This window comes from Pleurodeles waltl, chromosome 3_1, assembly GCF_031143425.1.
Source record: "Pleurodeles waltl isolate 20211129_DDA chromosome 3_1, aPleWal1.hap1.20221129, whole genome shotgun sequence".
NCBI classification, from domain to species: Eukaryota; Metazoa; Chordata; class Amphibia; order Caudata; family Salamandridae; genus Pleurodeles; species Pleurodeles waltl.
The window spans coordinates 748,494,476-748,521,671 of NC_090440.1; the positions used below are offsets into that span (position 1 = coordinate 748,494,476).

The following is a 27,196-nucleotide window of genomic DNA, read 5'->3' on the forward strand; positions in this document are numbered from 1 at the left end:
TTCACCACCTAGTCGGTCTCATGAAATGGGGGTTGCATTAGAGGAACAGGACCCATGGGATGAGTACGATCCGGATCTTTACCCAGCTAGACCTTCACCACCTGAGGATTCCACATCATACCAACAGGTTATAGCAAGGGAAGCAGGGTATCACATTGTAAATATGTACACTGATCCAATAGAGGAAGATTGTTTTTTTTATTTGACACTCTTGGCGCAACATATAAGGAAAGCCAATTCCTTCCAGTGCTTCCAGGAATGATCAGATACACAGAAGAAATATTTAAAGAACCTGTTTATAGTAAGGGTTATCACTCCTAGAGTAGATTTTAAAAAATAAAAGTACAAAGCTGCACCCACTGATCCTTTATATATAAGGGCACAAATTCCTCCAGACTCTATTGTGGCATCTACTGCACGAAAAACAAGAACTAATAGCCAGTCAACAGGAAACACACCTACTCCTGACAAGGAAAATAAAAAAAATTAGATGCTGCAGGGAAAAGAGTGATAGCTCAAGCAAGCATTGGCATATCGCTAATGCTCAGGCATTACTTTCCAGGTACGACAGAGCTCACTGGGATGCCATGGAAGAACTTTTACAATACCTACCAGAAGAACATCGTAAAAGAGGGGTAGAGATTGTAAATCAGGGACAAACTATCTCCAATAATTCCATTCGATGTGTACTTGATAATGCTGATACAGCAGCATGCAGTATGAATACAAGTGTCATCAAAAGGTGTCATGCATGGCTCAGATGTTCAGGTTTTAAACAAGATGGACAGCAAGCAGGTATAAATATGCCCTTTGATAAGTAGCACTTATTCGGTCCACAAGTGGATACCACACTTGAAAAGTTAAATAAAGACAATCAAACTGCCAGAGCTATGGGAGCCTTATAATCCACCACACAAAGGTGTCAATTTTGCCGTGCACGGTTAGCAGAGGATTTAGGTAATCATTTCAAGAACAGTCCACCAAGCTAACTAAACCCGCCTCTCAATACACCAGAGGTTTCTTTAGAGGATCCTATAGAGGAAACAATTCTTAGTTCAATGAAGAGCTTTTAGATGTTGTAGGAAGTTGGCCCTGTATGTGCTATTTCAAAGTGAGGAATAGCATGCACAGAGTCCAAGGGTTCCCCTTGGAGGTAAGATAGTGGCAAAAAGAGATAATACTAATGCTCTATTTTGTGGTAGTGTGGTCGAGCAGTAGGCTTATCAAAGGAGTAGTGTTAAGCATTTGTTGTACATACACACAGGCAATAAATGAGGTACACACACTCAGAGACAAATCGAGCCAATAGGTTTTGTTATAGAAAAATATCTTTTCTTAGTTTATTTTAAGAACCACAGGTTCAAATTCTACATGTAATATCTCATTTGAAAGGTATTGCAGGTAAGTACTTTAGGAACTTTAAATCATTACATTAGCATGTATACTTTTTTCATAAAACACAATAAGCTGTTTTAAAAGTGGACACAGTGCAATTTTCACAGTTCCTGGGGGAGGTAAAGTAATGTTAGTTTTCACAGGTAAGTAACTCACTTACAGGTTTCAGTTCTCTTCCAGGGGATCCTCATCAATAGTCATAAACATTGAATATTCCCGCCCTTGTGCGGGGACCCCGGAGCATATATATAAAATACATACATATTATCATGTGTAAAAACAGCAATGCAGGCTATAATCATAAATAGGCTAAAATGCTTTATTTCTATGAAGTTTTTTTTTTTTTTTTTTTTTTTTTTATATTATAAAATAACAATAGATCATAAATATCTACCTAAGCCCCCAAAAACTGGACTTAGGGAAGTAAACAGCAGTAAATAGCAGAGAAAAATAGAAAAAACTACATTGAAAAACAATGAAGCATTCTTAGCCAATAGGCTGCATGCAGGTTAACACAGGAGAACCATAAAAACTTTGGCACCGTGCCTTTAAGACCCTGAGCACCTCCAGTATCCCACCATGCCTCAGGGGTGAAGGGAAGGTGACAGTTGGTTCACAGTTAGGTCAGTTCTTTTTTCCGGCTTCTTCTGAGAGGATCCTGGAGCATTGAGCTCTCAGTTTTTTCTGAGTTTTTCTTCAGAAAAATCCTTAAAAATAGTGTTTTTCCTATTTACTCGACAGATAACATCTTTTGTCTGAGTTTGAAGTCTTTTTTGACAGAAAATGCCATCTCTTTTTGTAAAATGTCCTTCTTGTGGGAAGAAGAAAGCCCAGTCAGACCCACACTCTCTGTGTATTGTCTGCCTGCCACAGAGTCACTGTCCTGACACCTGCAAGTATTGTAAGAACATGTCAAGGAGGACTCTCAAAGACAGAGAGAAGATCAGGTTACATGGGCTTCAGGAGAGGAAAAAGTCAACATCCTCTTCACTTCCCAGACCTACAGCAGAAGGAATGGCCCGATCGACGTCGACAGGTAGGATTGTGCCTGTTTGTTCTCCATCGACGTCATCGGCACCACCGTCTCACCGGCATAGATCGCCGTCGACGGCGACCACACCGACGTCGAGGGACAAAACGTCGAAGCATGGACACAGGGGTACATCTCCGTCGACGGCAGGCCGCCGTTCGGCGTCGAGCCATCTCCGGCGCTCCCGTTCGCCGTTGAGAATGTCTCACCCCGTGGCGTCGAAGGACAAGACGTCAAAATCGCCACGACGGCATGAACATCCGCCGTCGACCACTCGCCACTCAACGTCGAGACACACGACGGCGAGTAGGTCCAGGTCCCGCGATAGGCGATCGGCGTCAAGACACTCGACGGCAAGACCTCCGACGTCAAGACCTTCGACGTCGAGAACAGATCAGCCATCGCAACCTTCGACGTCGAGGATACAATCGACGTCGACACAACCTTCAGCTGTGTCACAGGCAGTAGAGCCAGCGGACAAAGCTCCCTCACCGGTGGTCTCTATAAGGAGTGCATCATCCCATTCCAGAGCATCGGGGCATGTTTCTCCCATCACTCTATCACCCAGATGGTTAGAGAGCCTGAATAGACCGGCAGCATCCCCGGATTCACAATACTCTAGGATGTATTCTCCTACTGCCTCATTACCGAGAACGCCATCGCCTACAGCTAGAGCAGGACGGGCTCGTTCTGCTTCTCGTCAGCCGACCACAAGACCTGCACACTCTGCTACAGCTTCTCGGAGCAGGTCCCGTTCCCGAAGGAGAACCAGGTCACGAACACCACGCAGAAGATCACCTTCTTGGTCTTCTTCAGGATCGTCTGTTGGGCGCTACTCCCCCACACTCACAGATTCTCCACCTGCTAGGATTTCCCCGGTGGATGATATTACCACTTTTAATGAGGTTCTTCTAAGGGGAGCGCAGAAGCTAAATATTGAGGTACCGGAGCCGGCCACCTCATCCTCAGTTATCTTTGAGACCCTACAACACAGATCAGTCTCGAGAAAACTGCTGCCACTAGTACCGGGTTTGCTGCAACCGACTATGGACACTTTTCTGTCTCCAGCCACTCTCAAGTCTGCCCCGGCTAGGATTCAAAAGAAGTACAAAGCTCCGGAACAAGATCCTTTATTCCTGCGGAAGGATCCGCCACCGGACTCTGTGATCTTAGCCGCAGCCAGAAAAACACACTCTGTGGCATCATCTTCCACAGTCCCCCCGGATAAGGAGAGCAGACACCTAGACTCTCTGGGGAGAAAGATGTGCGGTACGGCGTCATCTGCTATGAAGGTCTCCAGCGCCTCAGCACTTCTGGGCAGATATGACCGCTCTCTGTGGGACTCACTCCACAGATTTACAGAAAAGTTGCCCAGGGAAGATAGACAGGACTTCCAGGAAATCTTGCAGGAAGGGGGCCTAGTATCTAACCAGGTCATCAGCGCGGCGGCGGACGGGGCGGATTTGGCTGCGCATGGGTATGCGCACGGAATCTGCGCTAGGAGGTCTTCCTGGCTACGGCTCACGGGTCTGAAACAGGAAGCACAGCAGCGCATTTTGAACCTCCCATTCAGCGGGAGTTCGTTGTTCGGTACCCACGCGGATGAAGAGATGGCCCGAATGAAAACGGAAGTCGACACGATGAGGGCAGTGGGCCTGGAACGTAAAAAAGACTTCAGGCGGAGGTACAGGCCGTATGACAGACGACCATTCCAGCAGAGGGTTCAAACCCCTCACTGGTCTCAGAGGCCACAACAACGACAGGGACGTCCCCTGTTTCAGGCACGTAGACCCACAAGAGACAGAGGGTCAAGTAGACCTCAACAGTCTACAGCAAAGACACCATCAAAGCAATGAGGCATTGCTTCCCTCAGCACTGTGCACCACTCCGGTGGGGGGAAGTGTTACGCATCATCTTCGCGAGTGGCACTCAATCACAAAAGACAAATGGGTGCTCAATATTGTCGAACATGGCTATTCTCTCCTTTTCAAAAAACCTCCTCCACACTTGCCGCCAGCAAGGTGTTTTCCTTCTCATCTCAGCCTGCTACGCAAGGAAGTTCTCGCACTCCTGCAAAAGAAAGCTGTAGAAAAGGTTCCTCCGGCACAAAAAGGAAAAGGGGTGTACTCCCGTTACTTTCTGGTGGCGAAAAAAGGTCAACAGGGCCTCTTCAGGCCAATTCTGGACTTACGGCTCCTGAACAAGTACATAAGAAAACAAAAGTTCAGGATGCTAGCCCTTCACCAGATTGTCCCGCAACTGCATCAGGGAGACTGGATGTGCTCCATCGACCTACAGGATGCATATTTTCACATCCCAATAGCGACCAAACATCGGAAATTTTTACGTTTCCAGATAGCGTCACAGCACTACCAATTCAGAGTCCTTCCATTCGGCCTGAAGTCTGCACCCCGAGTCTTTTCAAAATGTGTAGCAGTGGTAGCGGCACACCTTCGAAGACAAAAAATATTCGTCTACCCCTACCTGGACGACTGGCTAGTGAAGGCCTCATCTCCGGATCAGGCGAGAAGACATCGAGATATCGTTCTAAGAACTTTCGAGTCTCTAGGTCTTCAAATCAACCACGACAAGTCAACCTTGATTCCAACACAAAACCTCCACTACCTGGGAGCGATACTAAACACAGGGCTCCAAAGAGTGTATCCTTCGGAGGAACGACTTTTATCAATCCACAGGAAGTGTCAACAACTATTAACAGCCGATGCACCTACAGCTCGTCAGGTGACATCGCTTCTGGGCTCCATGGCTTCATGCATCTTCATTGTCCCGAATGCCAGGCTACGCATGAGGCCCCTTCAGGAGGCATTAGAGAACAATTGGAGCCAAAAGACTGGTCACTGGGAGGACAGAGTTCGACTACCAGCAGTGGCTTTTCAATCACTACAATGGTGGATGCACAGACCTCACCTGTCGATAGGTTCTCCGTTTCACCAGACAATTCCAGTCGACACTCTGGTAACGGATGCGTCTCTTCAGGGTTGGGGTGCTCATCTGGGTTCCTTCCAAGCTCAGGGTCTGTGGTCCGACAAGGAAAAGAACTATCACATAAATCTACTGGAACTCAGAGCAGTCCATCTGGCTCTCAAATCTTTCTCTCCATTGGTTCAGGGGAAATCTATCCTAATTCAGACAGACAATACAACCACAATGTATTACCTGAACAAACAGGGGGGAACAAGATCACTACCTCTGTCTCGAGAATCCCAAACGATATGGCATTGGCTCCTGGCCAGGGGAATGTCTATCACAGCGGTACACCTGCCAGGTCAGCAAAACGTAGAGGCAGATTTCCTGAGCAGACATCTGGAAGACGCGCACGACTGGGTGCTACACGACGAAGTCGTCGAGGACATCTTCGGTCAATGGGGTCGACCTCAGTTGGATCTCTTTGCAGACGAAACAAACAAGAAATGCCCAGACTTCGCATCCAGGTTCTGCCGTCCGGGATCTCAAGGGAATGCCCTGTTGATCAACTGGTCAGGGACATTTCTCTACGCCTTTCCACCGATTCCCCTCATACCGGCAGTAATCAACAAATTTTACAACTCCAGAACCAGAATGATTCTGATAGCGCCACAATGGCCCCGCCAATTCTGGTACACGGACCTACTCAACTTATCGGAAAGACCTCACAGGAGGTTGCCGTGCAGACCGGATCTCCTGAGCAGAATGGAAGGCAGAATCCTACATCCCAACCTTCCCTCTCTGAGCTTGACAGCATGGCTCCTGAATTCCTACAGTATGGGCACCTAGGGCTCTCACAGGAGTGCATGAGCATCTTGAAAGAGTCAAAACGACCTTCCACGCGGCGTTCTTACGCTTTTAAGTGGAAGAGATTTACATCTGGTGCTCTCAACAAGGTATAAATCCCATACGAGCTCAGGAGGACGTCATACTATCCTATTTACTTCATCTGGCGAAGTCTGGTCTGCAGGTATCTTCTATTAAGGTTCATTTGTCTGCAATTACAGCGTATCGTAAGTCGCCTTCTCAGGAATCCTTCTTTACGATACCTGTAGTCAAGGATTTTTTAGAAGGCTTGAAAAAGGTTTTTCCTCCCATTCGGAGACCTTCTCCTCCATGGGAACTGAATGTAGTCCTGTCAAAACTTATGGGCCCTCCTTTTGAACCTATCCACAAGGCCTCTTTACAGCACCTTACGTGGAAGACGGCTTTTTTGGTGGCCATTACTTCAGCGAGGAGGGTCAGCGAAATTCAGGCTCTGTCTTGCAGAGAACCGTACACGGTTTTTCACGATAATAGAGTGGTTCTGCGAACTCACCCATCTTTCCTTCCGAAGGTGGTGTCAGAATTCCATATCAATCAGACTATATCTTTACCGACTTTCTTTCCCAAGCCGGAGACTCCGGCTGAGAAAGCATTGCACTCCTTAGACTTGAAAAGAGTGCTGAAATTCTATTTGGACAAAACAAAACCGATTAGACATTCTAACCATTTGTTTCTAAATTATGGTCATTTAAGAACAGGAGAGGCAGCGTCTAAACGAACGATATCAAGATGGATTGTGTCTTGTATTGTTAACTCTTACCAACTGGCTAATAAGAGATTACTGGCTAGGCCAAAAGCGCATTCCACAAGGGGAAAAGCGGCTACTGCTGCCCTCCTTAACAATGTACCAATTTCCGAGATTTGTAAGGCTGCTACATGGAAGTCTGTGCATACCTTTACTAAGCATTACTGTTTAGACTCGGATGCAAGAGCGGATGCCCAGGTGGGGCAGGCCTCTCTTAGAAATCTATTTGCATGAATATATATCTTTTCCTGCACTTCTTTCAGACAGTCCGCAGAGTTTAGGGATGGGCTTGCTAATCTATTCAATGTTTATGACTATTGATGAGGATCCCCTGGAAGAGAAGGATAAGTTACTTACCTGTAAATCCTAGTTCTCTTCCAGGGGTATCCTCATCAAAGTCATAAACAACCCACCCTCCTCCCCGGACTCAAGTCTCCTGGAAGTGCAGGACAGATTATCTTTCTGATCAGTTACACAGATTGTCACCGTAAAAAAGTACTGACCTAACTGTGAACCAACTGTCACCTTCCCTTCACCCCTGAGGCATGGTGGGATACTGGAGGTGCTCAGGGTCTTAAAGGCACGGTGCCAAAGTTTTTATGGTTCTCCTGTGTTAACCTGCATGCAGCCTATTGGCTAAGAATGCTTCATTGTTTTTCAATGTAGTTTTTTCTATTTTTCTCTGCTATTTACTGCTGTTTACTTCCCTAAGTCCAGTTTTTGGGGGCTTAGGTAGATATTTATGATCTATTGTGATTTTATAATATAAAAAAAAAAAAAAAAAAAAAAACTTCATAGAAATAAAGCATTTTAGCCTATTTATGATTATAGCCTGCATTGCTGTTTTTACACATGATAATATGTATGTATTTTATATATATGCTCCGGGGTCCCCGCACAAGGGCGGGAATATTCAATGTTTATGACTTTGATGAGGATACCCCTGGAAGAGAACTAGGATTTACAGGTAAGTAACTTATCCTTCTTGGTCCAAGGTAGCCCACCGTTGGGGGTTCAGAGCAACCCCAAAGTTATCACACCAGCAGCTCAGGGCCGGTCAGGTGCAAAGGTCAAAGAGGTGCCCAAAACACATAGGCTTCAATGGAGAGAAGGGGGTGCCCCGGTTCCAGTCTGCCAGCAGGTAAGTACCCGCGTCTTTGGAGGGCAGACCAGGGGGGTTTTGTAGGGCACCGGGGGGGACACAGGTCAGCACAAAAAGTACACCCTCAGCAGCGCGGGGGCGGCCAGGTGCAGTGTGCAAACACGCGTCGGTTTGTAATGGTTTCCTATGAGAGATCAAGGGATCTCTTCAGCGTTGCAGGCAGGCAAGGGGGGGGCTCCTCGGGGTAGCCACCACCTGGGCAAGGGAGAGGGCCTCCTGGGGGTCACTCCTGCACAGGAGTTCCGTTTCTTTAGGCGCTGGGGGATGCGGGTGCATGGTCTTTTCCAGCCGTCGGGAAATGGAGTTCAGGCAGTCGCGGTCAGGGGGAGCCTCGGGATTCCCTCTGCAGGCGTCGCTGTGGGGGCTCAGGGGGGACAACTTTGGTTACTCACAGTCGTAGAGTCGCCGGAGGGTCCTCCCTGAAGCGTTGTTTCTCCACCAGTCGAGTCGGGGTCGCCGGGTGCAGTGTTGCAAGTCTCACGCTTCTTGCGGGGGTTGCAGGGGTCTTTAAATCTGCTACTTGAAACAAAGTTGCAGTTCTTTTGGAGCAGTGCCGCTGTCCTCTGGAGTTTCTAGTCTTTCTTGAAGCTGGGCAGTCGTCAGAGGATTCAGAGGTCGCTGGTCCCTTGGAAAGCGTCGCTGGAGCAGGTTTCTTTGGAAGGCAGGAGACAGGCCGGTAAGTCTGGAGCCAAAGCAGTTGGTGTCTTCTGTTCTTCCTCTGCAGGGGTTTTTCAGCTCAGCAGTCCCTCAGGTAAGTTGCAGGAATCTAAATTCTTAGGTTCAGGGGAGCCCTTAAATACTAAATTTAAGGGCGTGTTTAGGTCTGGGGGGTTAGTAGCCAATGGCTACTAGCCCTGAGGGTGAGTACACCCTCTTTGTGCCTCCTCCCAAGGGGAGGGGGTCACATCCCTAATCCTATTGGGGGAATCCTCCATCTGCAAGATGGAGGATTTCTAAAAGTTAGAGTCACTTCAGCTCAGGACACCTTAGGGGCTGTCCTGACTGGCCAGTGACTCCTCCTTGTTGTTTTCTTTGTTTCCTCCGGCCTTGCCGCCAAAAGTGGGTGCCATGGCCGGAGGGGGCGGGCAACTCCACTAGCTGGAGTGTCCTGCGGTGCTGTGACAAAGGGGTGAGCCTTTGAGGCTCACCGCCAGGTGTTACAGCTCCTGCCTGGGGGAGGTGTTAGCATCTCCACCCAGTGCAGGCTTTGTTACTGGCCTCAGAGTGACAAAGGCACTCTCCCCATGGGGACAGCAACATGTCTCTAGTGTGGCAGGCTGCTGGAACCAGTCAGCCTACACAGATAGTCGGTTAGGTTTCAGGGGGCACCTCTGAGGTGCCCTCTGGGGTGTATGTTACAATAAAATGTACACTGGCATCAGTGTGCATTTATTGTGCTGAGAAGTTTGATACCAAACTTCCCAGTTTTCAGTGTAGCCATTATGGTGCTGTGGAGTTCGTGTAAAACAGACTCCCAGACCATATACTCTTATGGCTACCCTGCACTTACAATGTCTAAGGTATTGCTTAGACACTGTAGGGGCACAGTGCTCATGCACTGGTGCCCTCACCTATGGTATAGTGCACCCTGCCTTAGGGCTTTAAGGCCTACTAGAGGGGTGACTTATCTATACCTGCATAGGCAGTGAGAGGCTGGCATGGCACCCTGAGGGGAGTGCCATGTCGACTTACTCGTTTTGTTCTCACCAGCACACACAAGCTGGCAAGCAGTGTGTCTGTGCTGAGTGAGGGGTCTCCAGGGTGGCATAAGACATGCTGCAGCCCTTAGAGACCTTCCTTGGCATCAGGGCCCTTGGTACCAGGGGTACCACTTACAAGGGACTTATCTGGATGCCAGGGTGTGCCAATTGTGGAATCAAAAGTACAGGTTAGGGAAAGAACACTTGTGCTGGGGCCTGGTTAGCAGGCCTCAGCACACTTTCAATTCAAAACATAGCATCAGCAAAGGCAAAAAGTCAGGGGGTAACCATGCCAAGGAGGCATTTCCTTACAGATGTTTTTATTTATTTGTATAAATATTGACAAAGCATTGTATTCACTGGGCAAGTTATGTTTTGCAGAGCTAATTATAATTTCAAATTTCAATGTTTTGGGATTTAATTTGTAACCGTAACTGCACTTTAGCTGTTCTTTAAAAGTGTATTTCAAAGATTTTAAAACACACAGTGACTTGTTCTGAACAAATCCGCCTTTAGCTATAACTGTAGTATTATTTTTTTCTATTTTTTTTTTTTCGGATCATATACTACATCCAACTTCTTTTGTGCTTGGCTTTAGGCTGTGTGCAGTAGCGGTTGGTTGCACGGCCTGATAGGTGACTGTGCATGGCCTAGGAGATAAAAGGCAAGCTCTTTTATTGAGTTTTTTCAAGAGATCTTTTATTTGTGTTGGTGAGGCTCAGTTTCAGCCCCCAAGTGATACTGGCCATGCATAGCAGGAGTTCACTGCAGGAACTAGTATTTGGCAAAGGGTCTGCACACAATCTGCCACAAACAGCCAATCTCTGCTGCCACAGTACAGCAAGGTTCGCCACAGAACCTGGCACTTGTCTAGCCCTTGTGCCCAAACCCTGCTATTCACTGTTCTAGGTTGTGCACAGCAGAGGTTGGCCGGTAGCTGTACGGGACTCTGGCATTAATAGAAACAAGTTTATTGAGTTTTTCGTTTGGTTGCTATTTTTATTATCATTATTTTTTATTTGTTTTTTTATAGTAGTTTCTTTTTACTATGATGGCATACAGGCACTTTTAAATTTTTGATTCAGATACAGAGAGGAACCCCGAGATTGGGAATGAGAAGATCAAATAATATTATAAGTACTAGTTTGCACTCCGTGCAATACATTGGAATGATGCAGCATCTCTTCAGGACGTTTTAGAGCATTTTGGCTTGCTTATGTATTTTTTTTCATGTGTTCTTCCAGGAAGTTTGATTGAAGCATGTGCCCCTGTGGATCATATGCACTGTTACCCCCCTTCTATCTACTGTTGGGCATGGATTTTGCAAGTTTTTTAAAAATTGTATTAAATTCTTTTTAATTTTTTTTATTTTTTATAAGAAGTAAAGGTTTTGTGGTGGCCTGGTGATTCACTCCTTTGAAACCCTCAATGCTCCAGGAGATAGGTTCCACCCTAACTTGATTTCTCTGTATCAGAGTTAAATGAAAAACAAGCTTTGGCAAAGCCAATAGGTCTCGCCTTTGGTCGTAGGTCTCACCTTTGCGTTTTTGTGGTTATCTCTATTGTACTGTAGCTATGTGGCTACCTTAGAGTTACTCTCTTTAGAAGTTCTTAATTGGTATTACATTGTTTCTTAAATGAGTGACTTTTGTATATTTTTATTGCATATAAATGACTGTTTGAACACAGCAAATTAGTAAAGTGTCTGGATTTCTTTAAATATTCTTACTGCAACTCCATATTCCTGTGTTTTGGCCCATTATGGTTGTTGTATTTAGAAGAAGTGTTTAAAATCATTCTGTTTGGCCTTCTATATTCTCATGCACAACTGCATACAACTCTGTAAAGAAACTTTGCACATTGTAAAATTCACCAGGAATGTTTAAAGCGTGGATCTGGAGTGGAGTCACACTGCACATTCTCTAATAAACTTCAGAATTCCAAAGATATTTGTGGTGCTACTGTATTGTGAATGCGCCATTGAACGGATGTACCCCCACCACTTAATTTTGTGTTGCATTGCATATATAAAGCGCAGATTAGGAACAGCGCCCCTTGCATTAAAGTAGTAGTGTACAAAAACATCTGAAAATTAAAAATACCATAAGTTCATTGCAGTGTGCATTTAGCTCCAAACCCACCGCAGTATTATTTATTTCATTTTGGTAACAAAGTGAAGCGGTTGGCAGCCTGCAAGTTCGACACAGAAATAACCCATACAGTGTATTTATCACAGATCTTGTAAATACTCCATATGTTTAGGACATCAAACGGAAAATAAAGCTTTTCTAAATATTGTTATAATGTGGCTGGTTCTTCCTTGGGAAAATATTTTATCTTTTGCGCTAGAGGTTGCAAAAGTCTTACTAGTGAATATGCTGTAAAAATGTCAGTTGCCCAAGATCACCCTATGTTATGGTGACGCCAAGGCTGAAAAGCACAGTCTCCCCCAAAACAGTTTACTAACCAAAGAACAATCAGTGCAGTTCATTCAATAAGCATAAATAGAAAATGAAGATGGTAGCAGCCTGAAACGTCTTGGCAGTCCAAGACCGAACAGTTACCAAGATTCCAATCGCTGCTGGCAGCAATAAGAGTACAGTGTGAAGTGTGCTGGTTGGGTTTTAAGGTAAATATAAGGAGACTCCCAAAAAAAGACAGGAGCAGAAGATAGTAAGCAGAGACCTGCAATATAATTCTACTTTAATGCTGTTAAAAAACCCTCCAAAGCCCTCTCTTAACGTTCACAAGTACATAAAACGACGTAAATAAAGTATATTTTAAGCTTCACAATAGAAGGTTGCTTGAAGTGTATCGGAGACGCTTGCTTAAAGAACTTGAGTGGAGTAAGACTGCATGCTCCCTGTAATAAATAAGGAATTCTATGCTGCTACTGTAAAGTAAGTACACAAATTAAAGAGGGGTGTACCACCACTATTAACAGTTTAAGGATGCTTTGAATATATAAAGAGAAGTTTATGGATAGCGTCCCTTGCATTAAGTGGTAGGGTACAGACACACATGAACATTTTAAACATTATGAATATTGAATGCAGTGTGCATATTTCTCCAAACTCACTGAACACCTGAAAGATCTAGGACAGAACAATTACCAAGATGACAACCGCAGCTAACAGAAAATTGTGGTGATTAAGATAGCATTGTGTACGTGCCCAACACACTATTTAAGATGTTTTAAAATTGCTGTATTTCTGACGAAAACAAATAGAACTAAGAACATAGTAAAATGTTCCACTGGGATTATGCAGCAGGATAAGGCAACATTATGCAGGGGAGGAGGGGGAACGGGGAGTAAATCATGATGCAAGAAAATGTGAAAGAATTATGCAACATAATATGGCACATTTTATAATAGTTTTATTTAATCATTTTTAAATGTAAGTTGTTACCACTGCCTGGGCTTTGGTTGATCCTCATTAGTTCCAGTTTAACACCTCAGTATAGCAATAACCACTAAAAATCTAACTAGTCAACCTTTGTAAAGGGTGTTCCTTTGGCCAGGACAATGTGCTGCTGGGCTCGGGCCTGCTTGGCCATACGGCACCGACCATTATGCTGAGCTGATTGGACGTTTACAGTTTTGCTTCTGTCCTCGGTGCCATGCTAAATTTCCGCACACCAACCAACATCTGGTTTATCATTTTTATAATTTATGCCTCTCCCCGATCACCAGGAAGCTACCTGTGACGCCTGCAGATCCTTCTGGTCGAAGATGATGTTTCAGGACCAAAGAGCTCATTGACTGGAGATAGTGCACAAGACTCTGGATGAAACCCCAGACATCTTTGGGCAGGAACACGCCCAGAAGGAACCCAAACAAGAGGAGGTCTTCTCGATCCAGGAATCCTCCTGCCCCACTATACCAAAATGCCCCTTGTGGAGGTCACCAGACCACCACCACTACCACCAGGCCGTTGCCAGATCTGAAAATCTGTTTCAGCTGCCCTGCCCTCCAGCTCCGCTCTGAACTCTTTCGGCTTCCGGCACCTCGGTCTGAGACATCGCATCCATCTCAGTCTGAACTTCAGCTTCAAGTTCTTCAGCTCCAAGCCGACCGGCTACCACTTTCACCTTGTTGCTGATGAAATCACACTGACCGAAAACATCGGAGCATAGAGTTTCCAGTCTATCTTCAACTACACCTTCTCCTGTGAAGCCCACTGTGGAGATAATGGATGCTGGTCATTGCCGCCTCCATATCCAGGAGGATACAGGACCCATTATTTCTTCTCTTGCTATAGTTTTCAAAAGGAAGCGGTATTTTTAAGAAGCTTTGGACACTTCTCCACCTCAAAAGAGGAATACCATGAAAAAGGCTACCAGCACACCTCACAAGCCTTCTTCGCCTCCTTCTCCTGATCCACCTCCCTCCCCTCATTCACATGCCTCACCAACTGCAGGATATTATACCCCTCCAGGATCCCCTTCATATGCTGGGGAAGATGTGAGTGGGACACAGAATGACCTCAATCCATGGGACACTTATGACCCTGACCCCATATTGACCAAAGATACAGATTTGTACCTCAGACACCTCTCACTACCAGAGGATAGGACATCTACCAGCAGGTAGGAGCAAGGGCAGCTGCTTTCCACAGTGTGGAGGTACACAGGAACCCTATCGAACAGGACTTCTGTTAAATCCACTTACATCTAGTCATGGGGATGTCTAGTTTCTCCCTATGCTCCCTGGCATGCCTCGTCACTCTGACAAAACTTTCAAAGAGCCTGTCCGCTCTAGGGTTATCACCTCTAGAGTAGAGTAGAGAAGTGTATAAGCTTGCTCCCTCTGATCCAGTATACATTGTCACATGTTCCTCCAGATTCTGTTGTAGCCACCACTGCCTGAAAACATGCCAATGACCTGGTCACAGGGCACTTCCCTCTGTCTAACAAGGAGGCCAAGAAAAGAGATGATGCCGGTAAGAGTCGCTGCACAGGCAGCTAACCATTGGCGTATCGCCAGTTCACAGGCCTTACTGGCGAGGTATGGCCAGGCTCATTGGGATTAAATGTAGGCACTCCTCCAGTTTCTCCCAGTGGAGCACTGCAAGAGAGGGCAGCAAATTGTTGCAGAGGGGCAAACAATAACTAGTACTTCCACACTCTGTGCCCTAGACGCTGCAGATACAGCTGCATGCAGCATTAATACAAGTGTTTTAAGAAGGTACGCGAGGTTCAGCTAGTGGTGCTTTACATGCCTTTTGAAAAGGAGTGGCTTTTAACCTTGATTAGCCGAAAAAGACACAGCTAAAGCCATGGGTGCTCTACAGTTCTCACACAAAGGGGCACTTTCTGTCACCCCACCTTCAGAGGGGGTTACAAATCCACATCCTTTAGGTGTCTACATCCCAGACAGCCTCCACTCTCCTATTCTAGGTGTTTCTATAGCGGGTACTACAGAACAGCAACAAGGGCCGAGGTAAGAGCGCTACCTCCCTATGCTCTACCTGCACAGCAAGGCAGTGACTACCTCAGTTCTCCTCTCCCCCCCACACTGAAAATACCAAAGATTTGTGGTTTCAGGCAAACATTACCAGTTCAAAGTCCTGCCTTTCGGAGTCATGACTGCTCCCAGAGTCTTCACGAAGTGCTTAGCAGTAGTTGCCGCACAGCTCTTAAGACAAAACATACACTTGTTTCCTTACCTAAATGACTGGTTCATCAAAGCCAGCACATTACCACAGTGACAATATCACACTCAGTAGACAGTAGATCTCCTTCATACACTGGGCTTCACAATCAATGTTGCCAAATTCCACCTTCAACCCCTTTAGGTACAGCCCTATCTAGGAGCTATTCTCAATTGAGATTTGGGGCTAGCATACCCCAATCTGGGTCAGGCTCACAGTTTTCAGTTGTTTCTTCCCAGTTGTTTCTTCCCAGTTTCAGGAGAATTGCTCATACACAGTCAGGACTATTATGCGCCTCTTAGGGATGATGGCATCCTGCTTTGCCATTGTTCTCCATGCCAGACTCCACCTCTACAGCAGTGTCTGTCTCATCAGTGGTCTCAGTCACAGGGTCACCTGGAAGATCTAGTGTTGTTAGACCGCCATACTCCCTGCTCTCTGCAATGGTGGAGCACCACCAACCTGTTAAGAGGGCGTTTTGTTTGTTTTTTTGGACCCTGTGCCTCAAGTCATTCTGACCACAGATGCATCAATGATGGGTTGAGGCACTCACCTTCAAGAGCTCCCCGGATTGATATGTAGGCATCAATCCCTACATATCAATTACCTTGAGCTGTAGGCAGTATTTCTAGACATGGAAGCATTTCTTCATCACCTGATTCACAAGGTTGTCTTAGTACACACAAACAACATGACAGCCATGTATTACCTACAGAAACAAGGGGGTACACGGTCATCCCAATTATCACAACTCTCTTGGACCATGTGGAAGAAGGCTCTCCATCACCACTTTCACTTGGTGGCTGATGACTTGGCAGACCTGCTCAGCAGGATGCAGCAACAAGTCCATGAATGGGAACTCCACCTACAAGTCCTTCAAACATACTTCATAAAGTGGGGAACTCCTCAAATAGACCTTTTCACCACAGCAGAAAACGCAAAATGCCCAAGCTTCTCCTCCAACTATTCATACCCTCTATCCAAGAACAACACTCTATGGATGGACCGGTCAGGGATATTTGCTTGTGCTTTTCCACCTCTCCATCTCATTCCATTTCTGGGTCGGAGGATCAAGCAAACGTCTCTCACCATGATTCTTGTAGCTCCCACTTGGACATGTCAGCCATGGTTCACCACACTTGTGGAACTGTCAGTAGTTAACCACGAGAAGCTCCCCCACAGGCCGGACCTTCTACCTCAAAATCACAAACACATCCGACATCCAGACCCCAAGTCACTCGAACTTGCGGTATGGCTCCTGAAGTCAGTTTGGTTACTTAGGATTACCTGCTGAATGTATTAAATACTCAGGGAAGCTCGTAGACCCACAACCAGAGCATGATATGCTGCAAAATTTACATTTCTTTTTGCTACTGCCATCCCAAATGAATTAACCCCATTACAGCTACTGTTCAAGACATTATTTGCTCCATTTACAGAAAGCAAATTTCGGCTTATACTTCCATTTACGTACATCTCGAAACTAAAGCTGCATATCTACAGAACAGACAACATACTTCCTTGTTCAGAATCTGAGTCATTAAAGCTTTCATGGAAGGCCTTTAAAGGATTATTCAACCCAGAGTGCCTCCTGCACCATCCTGGAACCTCAATTTTGTGCTTACGAGGCTCATAGGCCTTCCTTTTGAGCCACTTCATTCATGTCTTCTTCAGTACCTTTCTTGGAAAGTGGCATTCTTAGTCACTATAACATCACTTAGACTTGTTAATGAGCTTCAGCCCCTAACCTTAGAAGAAGCTAGAGAGACATGGTAGTCCTTTGCACAAGCCCGAAGTTCCTTCCTAAAATGGTTTTCCTATTCCATAACAACCAATCCATTGAGCTACCTGTCTTCTTTCCACAGCCGGACTCTGTTGTGAAAAGAGCTCTCCATACTAGATGTTAAATGAACACTTAAGTTTTACATTGACAGAAACTAAGACATTAGGAAAACTAAACAGCTCTTTGTAGCTTTTTCACTACCTCACAAAGGCAGTTCAGTATCCAAAAACGGCACAGCTAGATGGATAGTAAAGTGTATACAGATTTGCTATGCTAAAGCATAGAAACTGTTTCCTATTGCCCCTAGAGCACATTCTACTAGGAAAAAAGGTGCTACTTTTGTTTTCCTTGGAGACATCCCTATAGCTGACATTTGTAAGGCATCTACATTGTCTACACCACATATATTCACAAAACATTATCATGTTGATGTACTAGCACGTCAGCAAGCAAACTTAGTTCACTGTGCTATAAACACTTTTTTAGTCAATTGCAACTCCCACAGGCTAGCCACCGCTTTTATGGAGGGACTGCTTTACAGTCTATGCAGCGCATGTGTATCTACAGCCACACATGCCATAGAACAGAAAATGTTACTTACCCAGTAATCATCTGTTCGTGGCATGTAGTGCTGTAGATTCGCATGTGCCCTCCCTCCTCCCTGGACACCTATGGCTGTTTGTTACTTCATATTTGTATATCACATCAAAAAGAACACCTTTTAAAAGGTAGCATAGTGTACATGCCCAACATATAAGGATGTTTTCATATTGCCGTATTTTTAAATAGAACAAAGAACATAATAATAAATATTTTTAGGCACAGATTCAGACTCCATGCTCAAAACATGAATGCATGTTTTGGTCCGATTTGCTTTTCTACCTTCAAAGTTTCCTTCTTAAAAGAGCTCATATAAGAGATCCAGGGTAGTGTTTCAAAAAACGAAAACCTACATACCCAAGAAAAGTTTACATCAACAAGGTAAAGGAAACCAGGTGGACAGACAGCAACGACACAAAATTGATAATAGTGCGCAAACACACATACAGCTAAGTGTACAAAGCCGTATATCTGAAAGTAAAAAAAAAAAAAGAACATAATAAATTCCCCAATGCAAACTTTAATAAAAGTTATATTTTGGGGCTGAGAGTCTGCCTCCGTGCTTAAACCCTGGATGCATGTTTTTTGCTTTTCTGACTTTCAAAGTTTCTTTCTTGAAAGTGCTCATATTAGAGATCCACGGCAATGTTTCAAACACCGAAAACCTACATACCAAAACAGTTTACAACAGCATTATAAAGGATACCAGACTGGCAGACAGCAGTGGCTCAAAAGCAAAAAAAAATAGTGTGCAGACACAAACTCATATGGAGCAAAGTGAACAAATATAAGTAATAGTGCTGTGCTCCCTGAGAGGGGCCAGATGACAAAAAGGAAAGTCAACAAATGCACATCTCCCACAGAAAAGACAGATTTTCAGAAGGACACACAACTCAAAAAATAAAAAGCGAAGGGCAAAGTAAAAGCCTACAAAGTAGAAACAGAATGTCTTGAAGGGACAGCGCATATGCTGCATAGGCGAAAGCGAACAAGATCTTAAGCATAAGCCACAGAAAGCTTCTATGTGTGATCCTTGTTCTACCATTGACCACTTCAGCCGAACATGTACAACTGAAGCCTGCTTTGAAGCCAACACTGAATAAGAAGCCTGGGGCCAGTTGGGGTGCGAATGAGTTGAGTATGGGAGGCTGTGGAAAACACACTGTAGGAAGTTGGCTCTGTATGCACTGTTTCAAAGTAAGGAATAGTATGCACAGAGTCCAAGGGTTCCCCTTAGAGGTAAGATAGTGGCAAAAAGAGACAATACTAATGCTCTATTTTGTGGTAGTGTGGTCGAGCAGTAGGCTTATCAAAGGAGTAGTTATATAGCTATTTTAAAACTAGACATTTAGTGCAATTTTCACAGTTCCTAGGGGAGGTAAGTTATTGTTAGTTCTTGCAGGTAAGTAAACCACCTACGGGGTTCAAGTTTGGGTCCAAGGTAGCCCACCGTTGGGGGTTCAGAGCAACCCCAAAGTTACCACACCAGCAGCTCAGGGCCGGTCAGGTGCAGAGTTCAAAGTGGTGCCCAAAACATATAGGCTTCAATGGAGAAGGGGGTGCCCCGGTTCCAGTCTGCCAGCAGGTAAGTACCCGCGTCTTCGGAGGGCAGACCAAGGAGCTTTTGTAGGGCACCGGGGGGGACACTAGTTAGCACAGAAAGTACACCCTCAGCAGCACGGGGGCGGCCGGGTGCAGTGTGCAAACACACGTCGGGTTTGTCGTTGAAATCAATGGGAGACCAGGGGGTCTCTTCAGCGATGCAGGCAAGGGGGGGGCTCCTCGGGGTAGCCACCACCTGGGCAAGGGAGAGGGCCTCCTGGGGGTCACTCCTGCACTGGAGTTCCAATCCTTCAGGTCCTGGGGGCTGCGGGTGCAGGGTCTTTTCCAGGTGTCGGCATTTGAGAGTCAGGCAGTCGCGGTCAGGGGGAGCCTCGGGATTCCCTCTGCAGGCGTCGCTGTGGGGACTCAGGGGGGACAACTTTGGTTACTCAGTCTCGGAGTCTCCGGGGGGTCCTCCCTGAAGTGTTGTTTCGCCACCAGTCGAGTCGGGGTCGCCGGTTGCAGAGTTGCAAGTCTCATGCTTCTGGCGGGAAACGCTGTTGTCTTTAAGTTGCTCCTTTGGAAACAAAGTTGCAGTCTTGGGTGAACAGGGCCGCTGTTCTCAGGAGTTTCTCAGTCCTTTTAGAGCAGGGCAGTCCTCTGAGGATTCAGAGGTCGCTGGTCCTGGGGAAAGCGTCGCTGGAGCAGTTTTCTTCCGAAGGGGGGAGACAGGCCGGTAGAGCTGGGGCCAAGGCAGTTGGTGTCTCCGTCTTCACTGCAGGGTTTTTCAGCTCAGCAGTCCTCTTCTTCTTAGGTTGCAGGAATCTGAGTTCCTAGGTTCAGGGGAGCCCCTAAATACAGAATTTAGGGGTGTGTTTAGGTCAGGGAGGGCAGTAGCCAATGGCTACTAGCCCTGAGGGTGGCTACACCCTCTTTGTGCCTCCTCCCAAGGGGAGGGGGTCACATTCCTATCCCTATTGGGGGGATCCTCCATCTGCAAGATGGAGGATTCCTAAAAGTCAGTCACTTCAGCTCAGGTTGCCTTAGGGGCTGTCCTGACTGGCCAGTGACTCCTCCTTGTTTTTCTCATTATCGCCTCCGGCCTTGCTGCCAAAAGTGGGGCTGTGGCCGGAGGGGGCGGGCAACTCCACTAGCTGGAATGCCCTGTGGTGCTGTAACAAAGGGGGTGAGCCTTTGAGGCTCACCGCCAGGTGTTACAGCTCCTGCAAGGGGGAGGTGATAAGCATCTCCACTCAGTGCAGGCTTTGTTACTAGCCACAGAATGACAAAGGCACTCTCCCCATGTGGCCAGCAACATGTCTCGAGTGTGGCAGGCTGCTAAAACCAGTCAGCCTACACAGGTAGTTGTTTAAGGTTTCAGGGGGCACCTCTAAGGTGCCCTCTGGGGTGTATTTTACAATAAAATGTACACTGGTATCAGTGTGCTTTTATTGTGCTGAGAAGTTTGATACCAAACTTCCCAGTTTTCAGTGTAGCCATTATGGTGCTGTGGAGTTCGTGTTTGACAGACTCCCAGACCATATACTCTTATGGCTACCCTGCACTTACAATGTCTAAGGTTTGGCTTAGACACTGTAGGGGCACAGTGCTCATGCACTGGTGCCCTCACCTATGGTATAGTGCACCCTGCCTTAGGGCTGTAAGGCCTGCTAGAGGGGTGACTTATCTATACAGCATAGGCAGTGTGAGGTTGGCATGGCACCCTGAGGGGAGTGCCATGTCGACTTACTTGTTTTGTCCTCACCAGCACACACAAGCTGGCAAGCAGAGTGTGTGTGCTGAGTGAGGAGTCCCCAGGGTGGCATAAGATATGCTGCAGCCCTTAGAGACCTTCCCTGGCATCAGGGCCCTTGCTACCAGGGGTACCAGTTACAAGGGACTTACCTGGATGCCAGGGTGTGTCAATTGTGTAAACAAAAGTACAGGTTAGGGAAAGAACACTGGTGCTGGGGCCTGGTTAGCAGGCCTCAGCACACTTTCAAATCAAAACATAGCATCAGCAAAGGCAAAGGCAAAAAGTCAGGGGGTAACCATGCCAAGGAGGCATTTCCTTACACACACCTTTTAAATTTCGTCAAAAGTGCAACCTCAAATTCCTGTGATCGGGCAAGAATCTGGTCTGCAACCTCTGTCCTGTGCTGGGACCAGCATCGGGTCTGCAATGTCTACCTGTTCATTTTGCTACACTTTACTATTCAAGAAAACTTCCTGCCGTCAGAGATAAAAGGGGTGGGGGACATAATGGGATTGAGGACCAAAGCTCTTGAGAGCCACTGTCCAAACTAGGGCATTGAGGAAGTTGAGTGGCTTATTCCTCTGGTAAAAGGGCATGGCCTCTCGTACTTGAGGGGCCCATGGGGTGTCTAGAATATGTGCAAATGACTCCAACTCTGGGGTTTGACCTCCAATTAGAGCCTCAGTCCGAGGGGAAAGAATAGCGAAGTCAATTATACCATAAGCCTAAACCAACCTAGAAGAAATCTCGACAGTCTAGTCATCCCCTTGCTTCTGTGGCAGTTTGATTTCATAAGGGGGTTTTGGCACCAGAAATGGGCTGAGCCTTAAGGCAGAGATTCACAGCCTTTGCACAGAGGCACCCTAGAGCCTGAGCTCTGAAACCCAAGATCTGCCAACCTTTGCACTGAGACTGTGCTCAGACCGCCTGTGATCCAAAATATACTCCGGAGATCATCTCAAAGCCAGCATCAAGCTTGAAACTATTGGAGCTCGATTCTAATGAAGACCTAGGGGTTCAGATGTAAGATCAAAGAGGATTTATGTCGACCTGTTCGCCTGCCACATGATGGCACAGACTCGAGCATCAGAATAGTCCCATACCAAAAGATTGCATCTCACTGTTGAAGACGATATTTCTGAGGAACTTTGACCCTTTCAGATTCAAAGGCAAGACCAAGGTAACACAAAACACCACCATCAGATTAATCATTCCTGCACTTATGATGACCCCCATGCCTCCTAATGACTAGGATAACCCCTACAATGATTATAACATGGAACTTCCAGACAACCCATCATTGAAACCATGCCCCTTAAAACCTTCAACCACCAAACAATTTAAAGCATATCAGACCATCAATCAACGAGCAGCAGACCATCGTAAGGTCAGGTTGGGTTTGGAGAAAGATGAGGATGATTTTATTCAAATCCTCAACAGCTGTGTGCAGTGCAGTAGTTAACTGTGTTCAAATGACTGCCAACTTGTTTCACTGAAAACATAAAACACACAGTGAAAAGAAGTATCATCATGCTCCTGGTTTAAAAGAATCATAAAGTTGCGCCGCAGTGTCCGATTTTCACCTGTGGACATGTACCACCTGTCTCGCTGGTTGTGTACACAGCATACAAGAAGGCATTCACTCAACTTACAGTAGGATACCTTTGCCAGGTAAGGCAAGCAAAAAGATGAATATTGCAAGAAATCTGGTGGCAGTGGGAGCTGACAGATGTTGGCTTATCACGATCTGTTGGGTCTGTTCTTCCGGAAACACCACCAACAGGAGTTGGTGGAGCTTCGCCACCACCTTCAGGCGGCCTGCTGTAGGAGAAACCAGGATATTGTTTGGAAAGGAAAGAATTTTCACAATGAAGGTCAGGATCACTACAGATGCCTCTGACCTTGCCGCTTGAGACAAACACATGTCCACCGTCGCGTATATGCAGAGTTATGGCTGGCTGGATTCAGACCGGAAGTCCAGCAGCACATTGTTGGCCTACCCTGTGATGAAGACTACTTCTTCGGCCTGTGTTATATGGATTACTAGAAATTATTTAGATGGGATACCAAAACGGCAACAGCCATTAGGGTGCTACAGCACCAGCCCTAGAAATCTGTTTTGTTGCCAGCAAATGTGGGCAGCTGCCATCAGATAAAGGCAGCCATATCTAGGCGCCAGAATTCTTTCCTGAAGGCCAAAGCAGAAAAACGGACACCATGGGTGGAAACTATAGGAATAACTGCAAATATGGCAGAAGTGCTGAAAAAAGAGGCTCCGCAACATCAAAGAAATGATCTTTGACAGATCCGCCCGGTAATACAACTATTGACTTAAAGGAATGTCTTCCCCCGTGAAAAGAGATAACCTCAGACAAGTGGGTGTTATCCTTTGTTGCCCATAGCTGCTGCCTGGAGTTCCATTCCACATCACCCAATAGTCCATCACACCCGCATCACCATATGCCAGGACTGCAAACAAACTCAACCTTTTATTGGAGCGTTATTAATTACATTAATAACAAAGCACTAGCCAACAATGGGAAAGTGATGTCATTTCAAAGGCTGCTTCCCCTTTCCATTTTTCTCCCCACCAGGTTATTTCTTCTGCTCTCCTTCTCTGGTGTTTGCCCGGTTGATGTGGGAATGTTATTCCTCTTTCTGGCAGTCACCACTATAATCGAGTCTGGTCTGGCATTACATTCCCTTTCAATGTATTGGCGATCTTGAGTGGAATGAATTTTTTTTTTCTCTCCATTTGAGGAGTAACCGCCGAGGCTGCCTCTATGAAAACTTACTTATCCTTGTCCAGTTAGGTGGTGGTCATGGGCAGGTACAGGTTTGCCTTCAGCTAAGGTATCACTTTTTTTTTTTCTTTTAAGAAGCACAATTCCCTCCTCTCTTCCTTGAGCTGGAGCCTATAACGTGTCTTCTGCCCTCTTGATGAGTCCATTGTACATGGACAGGTCGTCTGGGGTGAGGGCCTCGTGAAGTAGCTGTCAACACCCTCAAGGGATTCAGCATTGAGATCCTGCTATTTATCTTTTAACTGGCCTTGCCTCTACATTGTGATGGGTTTGCTTTCCTCGTAATCAAGGAGATCTTCCTGCACGTCCAGGCGTTTCTGGTCAGGGGGCACCTCGATGTCTGATACGTGTGTTCTCTATATTCCTTATCTGCCTCTCCCCTATGTATTCTCTAGCCACATGGTCCTCACCGTCAGGCCCCTTCCCCCCATCGGGGTCTTCACTCTGTCATTGCTTTTTGGGGCCTTTGGTGATTGTCAGTATGTTTTTGTTCAGCTTTTTATTTTTCCTTTTAAGCAGTTTTTTCAAGATTCTTCAGCGCTCCTTCGGTGTGATTCCAGACCCAACGGCGGAAAAATAATCTGAGGATGGCAACCACACACAATAACTTCCTCGGCCTGGTCTCATGTCACAATAGGGGTGGATTTACCACCAAGTGGTGGTCGACGACGCCCACACAACAAGCATTTGCAATGTAGTGGGTCTCGCATTTGCTGGAGGTAGAGCTATTCGCGTTGTAAATTTCTAACTGGACTTTTCATGCCACACAAACAGAAAATAAAAAGTAAAACAGTTGACATAAGCAAGCCCATTCAAAGTGCGATTCACCTGTGAGCGCGAAGAGAGAGACAAAAGGAAAAAAAACTTTCACTTGCAGTCAGTTATCAACAAAAGCGCAATTATCCATGTAACATGGTCAATGGCAAAGGTGGTAACAAACGCCCTAAGGAGACACAAACGTAAAGCAGGTACCAATGAAAACAAAGGATTTTTGAAAGGCAATCCCATGAACAAGTGATAGTGATGGGCGTGAGGTGAGCGTGGTTAAAAGCTCAGATACTTATCAACACGTTGGAAAAGCAGCGCTTGTGCACTGCTATGCTCGACCTAAAAAGAGAAAAGTCAAGACACGATTCCGAACTCAACCACTAGATGGCAGAATAGATGCACTGCATGTGAATCCAAAAAAGGATTCTTGCTGCAAAACTAAGTATCCTGCAAATTATATCAGCAGTGTGAATTATGGGAAATACTTTTGTTACAACTCTTTTCTATGAAATGAGCTTTGAAACCACTGGAAGACATTCAGTGAGAAAGCTTATACATTGTGTGTGTCTCTGTCTTTTTCTGTCTGTCTGTCATAAAGTGAATACAGGGTGTCCTGGCTCATAACAACCTATTTAATGGTTAAAAGAAATCGGGTGTCTCATTGGTCTTTTAGCCTGGTTTCTGTATACTGAAAAAAACCTTGAAACCTAGTAATTCTAAATTGGTATTGAAGCAGTACATATGCATAATGAGGTAGAGGGGGCATCTCACTTAAGTGGAAGATACACTTAGAAGTGTACCTGTATTTTGTCCGTCCATGGCCTTTTGTTGCAGTTTGCAGCCAGTTCTATCAATTGTGTTTTGAGGGTTTCCTGGTTTTGTCTTCCTTCACAACAGACATTTTGGTTTTAAACTGGCAATGGACAATTTTAATGTGCACTATATATTTTCACAGTGACCTTTTTGTTTTGGCTTCCACTTTGATATTGAATATCGCGGTACGTGTGAAATACATTGCTCAAAGATTGAGAATTACCTAAGAAAAATGGTGTCTCCTGGTGTTATCCAACATAACGTATAATTGAGGGTTTTGTATTCTAGCATGTCAGAAGATGATCCTGAGAGTGGGTGTGATACAGTTGATGGCTCTCCAACATCAGATTCTTCAGGACATGACAGCCCATTTGAAGAAAGCAATTTTGTTAGAGACACCAATCAAAATGCAGAAACGCAAGCCTCAAATACCACAGAAACCAAACCAGCTATATGCACTGTGGTGGTACCCCCAATAAGAATTGAAAATAACAGATTGAATTCCCATCCTTTGTCCAATACAGGTAGGCTTTTTTTTCAAATTGTAGCATCATCTTTGATCTTCTGCATTATAAAATGTCAAAAGTTTAAAACAAGCACGTTCCGTTGTACATTTACAGTATCTGCACTGAAAGTACAGACACTGTCTAATGATATTTTACTTGACATAGGTTTCCAAGCTGGCTTTGTACATTAACCTGCACTCTTCCAGTGCATGCTTGATGCACTTGGTTTATTTATTAAGGCTATTGGATTTTCTAAAATGTGAATGCTTTTTGTACATGTTTAGATTTATTAAGAGTCTAAGGTATTGTTTTTCCTGTTTGGTAGCAATCCTGTGCTTCCTTCCTCCAGTCATCCATTACGTTATCTGCCTAAAACACCACCAATACTCACTGCCAAGGTTCAAAGTGTGAACAGTTTCTAGATCCATTTAGCGGTCTTTTGGGGGAAAGAGAAATGATACGTAGACGTGAAAGACCTCACCCTGGATTTTTATTTTATCCATTGATTACATAACTTCAAAACAGACTCTGAAGCTTTGCCTTAAATAAGGAATTGCTCAGTTAGTGACCTGGGTGAAATCTAAATGGCCTTGAGCAATCAAATTTTAAGAAAACGTATGGGGGGGAAAAACATGCTATACTTAATGTGGTTTTATACCATAAATTTAAATGTGAAGCCCTGATAGGCTGTGGTACTTGTGCATTTCGAATATGTTGAATCCTCCAAAAGCTGGGTTTGTGTGCCCAGACTATCTGCATTATCTTTTCTAAGGCATGTCTGTTGTTGAATCTGAACCTTCATCTGTTTTACTTGTTTTTTTAACTATATTTCAGAACCTGTATTCCAGCCACTGGTTAAAGGTAGGTCTGCCCCTGGAAGAATCAACCATCCACCAGCCATGGGTCATCGACAGCATAAATTGGCATCTGCATTCCAGCAACAGCATTTGAATTTCAGCCAGGTATGTGTTTTTAATACTTTATTTGTGTTATTTAACTTGAACAGGTTTCTTTGAATGATTTTATTTTATCATTTTTCTTTGGTGATTGGTTTCTGGTATACGTATGCAATTTTCGGACTTCATTGACAGCAGCCCTTTTCAAACCTTCGATATTTCATATTTAAAA

At 45.4% G+C, this 27,196-nt stretch overlaps 1 protein-coding gene across 4 annotated transcripts in view; it reads left to right on the forward strand.

The window, feature by feature from the left end:
* Window positions 1-27,196, forward strand: part of HIPK3 (homeodomain interacting protein kinase 3) — a 323,948-nt gene that overhangs the window by 261,369 nt on the left and 35,383 nt on the right. For all 4 annotated transcript variants that reach the window (XM_069223525.1, XM_069223524.1, XM_069223527.1 and 1 more), the window contains exons 14-15: window positions 25,851-26,086; window positions 26,903-27,030. In XM_069223525.1, the coding sequence (XP_069079626.1) occupies window positions 25,851-26,086; window positions 26,903-27,030 (364 nt within the window). The remainder of the gene's footprint in view (window positions 1-25,850; window positions 26,087-26,902; window positions 27,031-27,196) is intronic.